We start from the raw sequence: 10,000 nt of genomic DNA, 5'->3' as shown, positions 1-10,000 counted from the left end.
AGTGTTGCTCAGCCTCGGCCTCCACAACCCCTTCCGCACTGGCGTGGGGAACCGCTGCTTCGGCTGGAGCTATTGCAGGGAAGGCAACACTGCATGGGAGCTCTGTTCATGGCACAGAACAATACTGACTAGGGACTAGTGTAGCTTCCTTCTGTGCACGAATGATAAACCTGTCCCATGTGTGAATCAGCCAGGAAAGAATCACCACCCTAATTTTGCTTTATGACCAGGCAATACCCAAAGAGATTATTAGTGTGAATAAATGGAAAGAAAGGTTATTACAATATAACCCTACTTGTTAGTATGTTTTGTGAATTTTATGATTTTTTTTGTACTTTTTCTTGAAGATGCTGAATAAAGCTACAATACACTATTACATACATCCAATAAAGTAATGTTTTTGTAGGTTTTATGTTTTTTTTGTTTTTTAAGTAATCCATGATGAGTTTTCCACTAAAGATCATGTAAAGACCAAGACAAATTTCCTATGGCAAAGATGAAGCTAAATGACAGACAAAAATAAGTGAGCCCTACCGGGCCTGTCTGAATAAGGACAGCAAGACGACCTGCTAGTCGCTTTCTCCTCCGTGCATCCTTCCTTGGACAGGAAGGAAACACCCAGGAAAAAGGGAAACAAACTAAAAGACCTTCTCGGCTACTGCTACTCCTTGAAAGTATCACTTTTCGGTGGTCAGTTGTAACCAGTTTTTATTCATATATATTTTTTTTTTGCTTAAAATGTAAGATTTACGTTTAAGAAAATCATGCTAAGAAGCAATAGTACACAGTTGAGGAAAACAAGAACTTTTTGTCAAAAGAAAAAAATATATAAAGCAAGGAACACTGTTAAGTGTTCATGGAGTTAAAAATGTTGCATGGTGCTTAAAAGAAAGCTTTGTGCAGTTTCAACTTGGGAAGTCAGAACACAGAGCAAGACGACCAGACTGAAAGATGCTGGGGTCTTCTGAACAGCTAACACGGCCAAAAACTGATATAGACCTATGCTGCAACAGAATGCCAAGATTCACATAGTAAATGCTGTAACTAACATCCAAAACTGCACACTTAGGAACTTAAAATAATATATAAAATCCGTAGTAAACATCGATACTTATTTTTTTTTTAAATGTGGCAAAGGTTGTAGTTTCTTGCTTGCCCTAGGTGCGCTGCACAGCAAAAACACAATTATGCAAGGCGGTTATGTTTTCGGTTAACTTGAGGATAAGGAAGAAAAGGGGGGACCTTCTTATGGGGCGACTGGCTGGGCAATTTCCGAGGAGATTTCATTGAGGTTGCTGGAGTGGGGAGTGGGGGGAACTCTTCATCGTAATCGTAATCCATTTCCTCCTCGGAAGATGACATGTACATCTCCGAGCTCTCGCTATCCGTTCTGGAATGGAAAGAGCAAAGGTCAGCACACTTCTTGTACATGGAGAGTAAGACTTTGGGTGATGAAGCCCTCTGACAAATGTGATGATGAAAATCTCATGGATAAAAATATTCAAATTACAAAACACATCCACAAACAACTCTTTTCCATAAAGACCATGAGCAAACCAAAGAGCCAAGTCTTCCTCAGGACACAAACATACCTCGGCCTTATGATAGGAGGATGTGAGGGACCCTGCATTTCAACAATGGTGGGCAGCCGAGTGGTGAACTTGTCGGTGGGTCTCAGCTGTCGAAGAGTTCTGTTGGAGAGCTTCCATACGAGACGCTGTCGGTGGGGGGAGTGTCTCTGGTTTTCATACTGATCCATCAGTTCAGCTACTACCTTCTGGCACTTACTGAAGCTGTCGTCAGCCACCTGGTGAAAATTAAGGATGTTAAAGACTCTCGGCACACATCTTTTGGTTTCAAATCCTGACTCCATTACTGTTTGGAAAATGACTGCCCAGATATTGCTGCTCTATGGGTACTGAAGTTGAATAGGATAATCAAGCAAACATTTCAAATAGCTGCTTTACAGGTATTTAGGTTGAATACCATTACTGGCCATATATTTCAAAATGAGTGCTAAAAATGATCCTTTACCTTGCATATGTTTTGCAGATGATCTATACAAGCATTGTGAAGTTGCTCGTTGGCTGCATCGTGCCTCAGTTCCAGTGCCAGAAGAGCCAGGGCCAGCTCTGACGGTCTGAATGTGGCAGCTGCTGCGTCGCACTCCACGATCTCCAGCTTGTGCACAAGGGTGGTGAGGGATGTGGGATGTGAGGGCTGGGCAAGGTGTGGGGCAGCCAGATGGGAATGAGCAGCATGCAGGAGACGGAGCAGCGTAAGGGGCGTAACAGGTGGCTGGCAGCGCAGGTCTGTGGCCAGCTTGTCCATGATGATGCGCTCCATGCGGGTCACATCACCTGACGAGCATTTGCACTGGGAGATGGTGGTGAGGTCTCTGGTGTCCGGTACCACCTGGGGCACGTCCCTCAGATGGCTGTAACCAGGGGTGAACTGGCATGAAAGATGGAATGCACTCACAGCAATGCAAGACAAATGCTTTGGCTGAGCCTGGAAAGAAACGCGGGGAAAAAAGGCACTTTAAAATCTGGAACACTTCATGACACAGCTTGTACATTACAAAATCATCCAGAATGTTGAGCAAACATGGGTTTTCATGCGGCTCTCCTCACCTTCATGCGTGTGAGGAAACGATCCATGATGTTGACTGCGTTGAAAAAGGTATCGGGTGGAAGGTCATACCACACCTTCAAGCAACGCAGCACATGGGCCGACCCATTGCGCATCCTCATGCTGATCTCCCCACCATCCTGCTGGAGAAGGAATCAAGCCATTAACATCACAGTAGGGATTATGCCAATTCTTCATGAATATTTACAAACACTGTATGCTCTGCCATACTGTGTTAACAAAACAGAACAGGACTCGACCAAAATAGAAACCATGACAAGTGATTCCAAGTAAGCTACTCCATCCCATTCACATAAGCAAGATCTATCATGATCAAAATAAGAGTAAGCAAACAAGAAGAAAACACACACAGACACACAAAACTCCCCCCACACTTTTAGAGAAAGAGGGAGAAGACTGAAAAAGGTGCAGACCAACCACCTACAGCTACCTCGGCAGGGGATAAGCCTAAACTTATTAACTATCTCTCCTGAGCCAAGTGCTTCCCTTGATTGTGTGGAGGGGCAGGGGGGGAAGGGAGGGGCAGGGGGGGAAGGGAGGGAAGGGAGGGTCAGTGTGGGAGGGTGAAGAGGGGGGGGATGAATGTGGGAGGGAGAAAAGGAGGTAGCTGTGTGGGAGGGCTAGAAGGAGAGAGAGAGTAACAGGAGACGGCATATTAGCACAAGGATCTCTCAACAATGAAGATGGCATACCAGTGCTGTTGCCTAGATCCCCTCACAGATCCTAATACTGAGCTACCTTGGAGAGATGAAGAGGGGAGAAGGAGGAGGAGGAGGAGGAGGAGGTAGAAGAGGAGGTAGAAGAGGAGGTAGAAGAGGAGGTAGAAGAGGAGGTAGAAGAGGAGGTAGAAGAGGAGGAGGAGGAGGAGGAGGAGGAGGAGGAGGAGGAGGAGGAGGAGGAGAGAGATGGGGGGGGGGGGCAAAGAGGAGTGCCAACCCTGCGCCAAGCCAGTGGCTCTGGCGTACTCGGTAACCTTTCGCCACCACTCGGAAGGCTCTGCTCGCTTCCTAAGCCACACTGATCCCAGGCTTCACGTATCTTAAGAAGATTTCTTGACCGACATGATACTTGAATGCCACATTGACCGAGAATGCTTAGCAATAAAGAAATGCTGGGACAATGACTTAAAGTAGGTCACGTGACAAGACGATATTTGCCCCCGTCCCCCTTTCACGCCCTATCCCCGGCCGTGACGATCGCCTGCTGGCAGGACGTCGCCCACACGACCCACCACGCCAAAACCTGCGTCCTACATCAATCCTAACATCGAAGAACACTCTAGAACTTCCGTGGGGTCAGTCACTCTTCCGTTGCGTCATCAATATCTCCCTCCTCTGCTTCAGGTCTACCAACATCAGTGCCTTAAAAACAGCGAAGCCCAACTCCCCCGACACCAAAACACGAACGTAACAGTCGCCGAGAACCCCCCCGCCGATCGCACGAATAAGCCATACAAAAAAAGGCGACAGTAACGACGACTACTAAAAATAAACCGACGTCATCGAGCGGAGGCGTCGGCAAGGTTGGCAGCCCTGTGCGATGCTGACTGAGGGGCCCACTGGGGGTGGACTCTGGACAGGGGGGGTGGGGATGGGAGGGACGGTGGAGGTGAGGGGAGAGGGTAGGGGGTAGGGAAGGGAAGATGGAGGTGAGGGGAGGGTAGAGAGAGAGGGGGGGGGGGTGAAGGGGAGCTAGCCGTGGCTTACACAAATGTCACCTTTTCGTCTCGTTTGCGCTGGCTCTGTGGACGGGGAGTCGCTGTCGTGCGGGAGGGGAAAGCAAAAGCACGAAACTCACTCGAGGCACACGAACTATATAGCGAGAGACACGGAACGAACGAATAAGAGCGCAATAGCTGACGTGAGAGTGGAGGTGGGGACGTAGGTGGAGGGCAAGGGGGGGGGGCAAAGCTGCGGGGAGGAGAGGAGAGGAGAGGAGAGGAGGGGAAGGGAGATTTAGGGGCGGGGCTCATGTATTCCCACTCATCAATACTTGCTACTTTGAACTTTATCTTCCAATTAAACAAACGCCCGTCGAACCAGGCGTTCCTCCTCCTCGTTCGAACGCAACGACACAAGACAGACTAGCGAGCCCAACAACCAACGGCGATGAACAAAAAACGAAAACGCAGTAGTCTCCCCGAACAAGGAACGGGTAGGGAGGAGGGAGGGGGGAAGGGAGGAGGGGGCAGGGGGACGGGATACCATCACCCCTCCTCCTCGGTCTCTCAACTACCTGGACCTTTAAATTTGAAAAGGTTGTTCGGGAAGAAAACAAAGGGCTCTCTCCCACCCCATCCCCTCCCTTCCCCCCCTTTCGTTCCTATGGCAACAGCGATTCCCGAAACCTATGCGTCGGGCCAGGAATGGGAATACCAGAGAACAAGGAATGCTTGTAGAAGCCCCCCCCCCCCTCCCCACAAGCCACATTACTAACTGTTTTTCTCTCTCTATCTGCTTGCCGTGTTGCGTCAGCCTGGCATTTAAGCGAGAAGTTCTATGAGCTCTATCTCGAGTTCCTCACATACTATGGCTAGCTGTAAACTTCATAACCTTTTTAATTCGGTTTAGAAATAACCGTTAACCTACTTAGCTAAACCGACGACCTTATCGCACACAAGAGGAAGACCACAAACAACGTAACAGGAAGAGGAGACGAGATTATAAACAAAACAGAAATCAATAACAGAAGTAACCATGAAACAAAACCTAACAGTAAACCACATAATAATAATAATAATAAAAACATTAACAAAATCTTACCTTAGCAGTGTGCGGGAGTGCCAAGGCGGGCTGGTACTTAGGCTCGAGTGTCAAGGCCTCAAGCAACGGCGTCAGCAGGTCTTGGCCCTTCTCTGCTGCAGGAGGAGCCGCAGCGCACGCCATCGTCTCTTCTAATTACCAGCTCACACTACACACAACCCACACCACACAGCTGCACCACCTGCGGGAGAAGGGAGAAGTTGTTAGGAAGAGTCTTGGCGAATTGGGGGAGAAGAGGGCGAATTGGGGGGAGTGGGGGGATGGACGAGATCTTTTCTCAGTTTGAGGGAGCAATGGGCGAGATTTTTCTCAAATTGGGGGAGGAAGGGACGAGATTGTAAGGAAAACTGTGGGCGAAAGGGAGGATGTTATCACGGTAATGTCCTTATCGATTGGGCCTTCCATGAGCTCGCGGAAACAGGCTTCTCTCACTCGAAAAGGGTCTCTCGAGCTCCTTCGACGATGGACACACGCAATCAAAATTTACAGTCAAAATCAAAATCAACAAACAAGATACAACAATATTAAGAATTTACGATCACACACCAGCAGAGAACAATCCCCCGTTGAACAAAATAATAATAATAATAAAATAATAAGAAATAAAACCCTCACCATCACACACACGGAATTCCCCCCCTTTCCCCACCAAACAAACAAAAATAAAACAAATAATCCTCGTCGGTAACACAGGTGCAAGAAAGACGAGGAAGAAGAGAACTACCATCGAGACTTTTTTTCTTTTTTTTTTTCTTCTCCTTCCTCCTTTCTCTTTTTCCTTTCTCTCCCCCCTTTTATCTCGTTTTCTTTCCCCCCTTTCCAGCTCCCACAAGGCCTACCTGCCAAAGTTACTCCGTGGCGTTCAGTCCATGTCGCGTCGTTCTCGGGGCATGCCTAGCGACGGGGCGCGGGGGGGGCGGGGCCCTCGAGCGGCGGCATAAGCGGCGCCGGAGGAGGACGAGGAAGGAGGAGGAGGAGGGAGGCGGCTGCAAAGGAGGACGACGCAGCAGGAGGCGCAGAAGGCGGCGGATCCCGGGCCCCTTCTAGCTCTTCTCCCCGGCGGCCTCTCTCATGGTACGCGCGAGAGAGAGGGAGAGGGGGAGAGGAGAGAGAGAGAGAGGGGCTTCAGACGCGCTGCTGCTTCATGGGGAGGAGGAGGGGATCCGAGGCTCGGGCGCTGAAGCCGTTGTTTGGGGGGGGGGGGGGGGGGGATATCACAGACAGGATTTGTACGGATGAGGCGAGCGAGCGAGCTCCCGAGGACCGTGCTTCCCCGACCGAGGCTTTGTTTACACTGAGCGGCGGCGGACGGAGGAGGAGGAGGAGGGGGAGGGGGGGAGGCCGCGCCGCCGCACGCACCCGCCTCCGACGCGCGAACTAGTTCCCTGGTAACGCCGCTCCTTTTGGCCACGTCCTTTGCTGCTTTCGGGTGAATTTTGGGCCAAGTCCCACTTCGAGAAAGGAAGAATCGTCCCAGAAGGGAGTCGCTTCCCCAAAACCCCGAACGACGACTTCCTGCGAATCGCTTTGTTCATCAGCTGACTCCGGGCTATTGACGTACGTCTCTCTTGCATTTCGAATATGAACTCCAACGATAAACAAAACCCAAACCCCTTATCCCTTACGTTAAATCACCTCCACCTTAACCCAAAACAAACTTAAACAGCCGAAAAACGAAGGAAAAATGAATATCCGAGCCCAATAAACCTTCCAATAAACGTCCCCGCCGCTGACACCCCGCAACTCGCCCAGCCTATGACGAGTGAACCTTGGAACAACCTACAGTGTTCAAATAGATGGGTCCGACTGATTTCACTTATTAAAACGTCCTATTTACAGGGCACGGGAACTCAACATGCACACCATCACACTAAGGGTCAAGAAATAACCCCACACACACGCACATCATACACAGGCCTACGCACATAATCTCACCGACCTATGTGGTTACGTCATGACCGAACACCTTAAAAATATTCAGAGGTGTTTACGTCCTGTCAACCTCCACCACTTTACGAAACTGTCATATATACCGTAAACATATATATTATTCATTTAATTCAACATTTCCCCATTCTTTTCAATGCCTCTCATGCGCTTACAATACATGTCAAGGCAAGAAAATATTCCCAAAAAGGTATTATATTCACGGCTATGTAATGTGAGGAATATATCATATACCAGCGCCTCAATCCTCAATCCACCTCCGTTTCAACATTAATAAAACAAAACAACTTCCATCCCCTTCAGGCACGAATATAGGAAACTGTTTCCATGTATTGGATATCTACACGGAAATTGGAGGAGAGAGAAGAGGGGAGGGAGGGAGGGAGTAGGAGAGGGGGGAGAGAGGGAGAGAGGGGGAGAGGAGAGAGAAAGAGAGAGAGAGAGAGAGAGAGAGAGAGAGAGAGAGAGAGAGAGAGAGAGAGAGAGAGAAAAGAGAAAGAGAGAAAAGAGAAAGAGAAAGAGAAAGAGAAAGAGAAAGAGAAAGAGAAAGAGAAAGAGAAAGAGAAAGAGAGAGAGACAGAAAGACAGAAAGACAGAGAAAGAAAGAGAGACAGAGAAAGAAAGAGAGACAGAGAAAGAAAGAGAGACAGAGAAAGAAAGTGAGACAGAGAAAGAAAGAGAGACAGAGAAAGAAAGTGAGACAAAGAAAGTGAGACAGAGAAAGAAAGTGAGACAGAGAAAGAGAGAGAAACAGAGAAAGAGATAAGTGAAGAGAAAAGAGACAGAAAAGAAAAGACAGACTAGCGACAGAGAAGACAGACACAGACACACTCACTAGGAAGATTTTAAGAACTGTTCCTCAACGTCAAGATATGTATTTGCATGTGAAGTCAAATTTATGCACAGAGTAAAGGCACGCGCCGTCATCACCACAGTCTTGGAAAACATCCACGGGACCAGCTGTTGCGGGGGGAGGGGGGAGAGGGAGGGTGGTGGCCAGGGGGAGGGGAGGGGAGGGTGGTGGCCAGGGGGAGGGGAGGCCCACTGACGTCACGAATACAAAACGAACTTTCTGGGACTGTCACAACATCGACTTCGTTTCCGGTGTCGTGGAAGCTTTGTCGTCAAATTCCGCTTTTAAATTTCTATTTCAAGTTATTATATATATATATAATACCTGACATAGACATGTACTACCAAAATAATAATAATAATAAGCAAACATGAACAAAAACAAGGAATATTATCGCAACAAACTCACCTTTCTTCTCAACCCGATGACTAGTTATACTCCACACTCATCGCTCAAGTTCTTAAACAACTCCGGTATCACATAAGTTCGGATCACACGCAGAGGACACAAAAAAACCTTCTCGCTTAACTAGCACTTATAACTTAGGCACTGAACTCCATCCAAGTCTCAGTCACAACAGAACTGAACAGGAAATATCCGATAGAAGGCTGTCACGAGCAACGACACCACTCGCATCTCTCCACTCCAGCGTAATTCATCAATCAAGCAACACAATATTAATTAAAATCCAAAATCTCGACAAGATTTTTTTTTTTAAATCCACTTCCGACACGCTATAGGCCTATATATATATATTGACTCCACGCTGGACGAAATCCACAATTCCCAGCGAGTGACTATGTCTCAAGGAGGTCGCGAGAGAGCGAGCGACTTCCTACAGCGGGCACCGGGGGACCACTACGAAGACTAAGCTGCCTGTGCTCGCGGCAATCCCTGTTAGGGTCTGATCCTCTCCTGCTGGCCTGCCCTCGACGCCCCCCCCCCCCCCCGCTCACGGCCGTTGCGTCGCGCGCGCGCGTGTGTGTGTGTGTGCACGGGTACACGTGCGTGTGTTTATGTGGTGTATGGATGTGTGTGTTTGTGTTTGTCTGTTTTTGTTTTGTGTGTGTGCGCGTGTGTGTATCAGTTCATGAGTGTGTGTTCGTTGGTTCGTGTGTGTGCGTAGCCGATGACGTAGGCTTCCGCTCTCGACTCCAGAGATAGTGAAAACAGATACGCACAATCCAAGAAAGACAAGAGGAAAAAACAAACAAACCAAAACTATCGACCACTGCTTTCTCCTCAATCGAAACAAACAAAAACACTTGAACTCCACCAACAAACAAACAAAAACAAACAAAAACAAACAAAAACACATAAAAACGGGAAAAATACACGTTTTCTCCCACTTGTGGAAACACCAAGAAGCCATACGTAAACAGTTGCATCACCACTCGACGTCGAGAGTGGGCGGAGCTTCGAAAGACGGGGGTGGGAGGGGCATGGGGCCGGGAGGAAACGGGGGGGGGGGGGGATGGGGTGATGCATGGGGTAACTTGTGCCCGATAGGATTCGGTGGGGGTGGGGGAGAGGGGGGGGGGGGGAGAGGGAGATGGAAGAAGGGAGGGAGGGAGGGAGGGAGGGAGGGAGGGAGGGAGGAGGGAGGAGAGAGGGGGGGGGGGGGGTGAGGAAGAAGAGGCGGGGCAGGCCATCAGGCACGAAACGAGGATACAATCTCAATAAATCCCAAAGAAATAACACGCCAGAATTAACGCCACCCACCCGCCCCGTGTGCATTGCAGAATACAAGTGACATTGCAAAGTCACCCGATTGGAAAAAACTCAG

General features: G+C 48.8%; 1 protein-coding gene across 5 annotated transcripts in view; it reads right to left on the bottom strand.

The window, feature by feature from the left end:
• Positions 1–10,000, bottom strand: part of LOC125032621 (cyclin G-like) — a 35,891-nt gene that overhangs the window by 1,514 nt on the left and 24,377 nt on the right. For 2 of the 5 annotated variants that reach the window (XM_047623885.1, XM_047623886.1), the window contains exons 2-6: positions 5,415–5,595; positions 2,634–2,774; positions 2,035–2,511; positions 1,593–1,807; positions 1–1,390 (exon numbers count right to left, since the gene is read on the bottom strand). The exon at positions 1–1,390 is cut by the window's left edge and continues 1,514 nt beyond it. In XM_047623885.1, the coding sequence (XP_047479841.1) occupies positions 1,186–1,390; positions 1,593–1,807; positions 2,035–2,511; positions 2,634–2,774; positions 5,415–5,537 (1,161 nt within the window). In that variant the 5' untranslated portion in view covers positions 5,538–5,595 and the 3' untranslated portion in view covers positions 1–1,185. Of the gene's footprint in view, positions 1,391–1,592; positions 1,808–2,034; positions 2,512–2,633; positions 2,775–5,414; positions 5,596–6,253; positions 6,632–8,622; positions 9,086–10,000 lie in introns of those variants that run through there. The other 3 variants (XM_047623887.1, XM_047623883.1, XM_047623884.1) reach the window with 3 other exon arrangements.

Source organism: Penaeus chinensis, chromosome 14 (genome assembly GCF_019202785.1).
Source record: "Penaeus chinensis breed Huanghai No. 1 chromosome 14, ASM1920278v2, whole genome shotgun sequence".
Lineage (NCBI taxonomy): Eukaryota > Metazoa > Arthropoda > Malacostraca > Decapoda > Penaeidae > Penaeus > Penaeus chinensis.
Note: the sequence above shows the minus strand (reverse complement) of the source record. Positions and strands in the feature narration are given on the sequence as shown.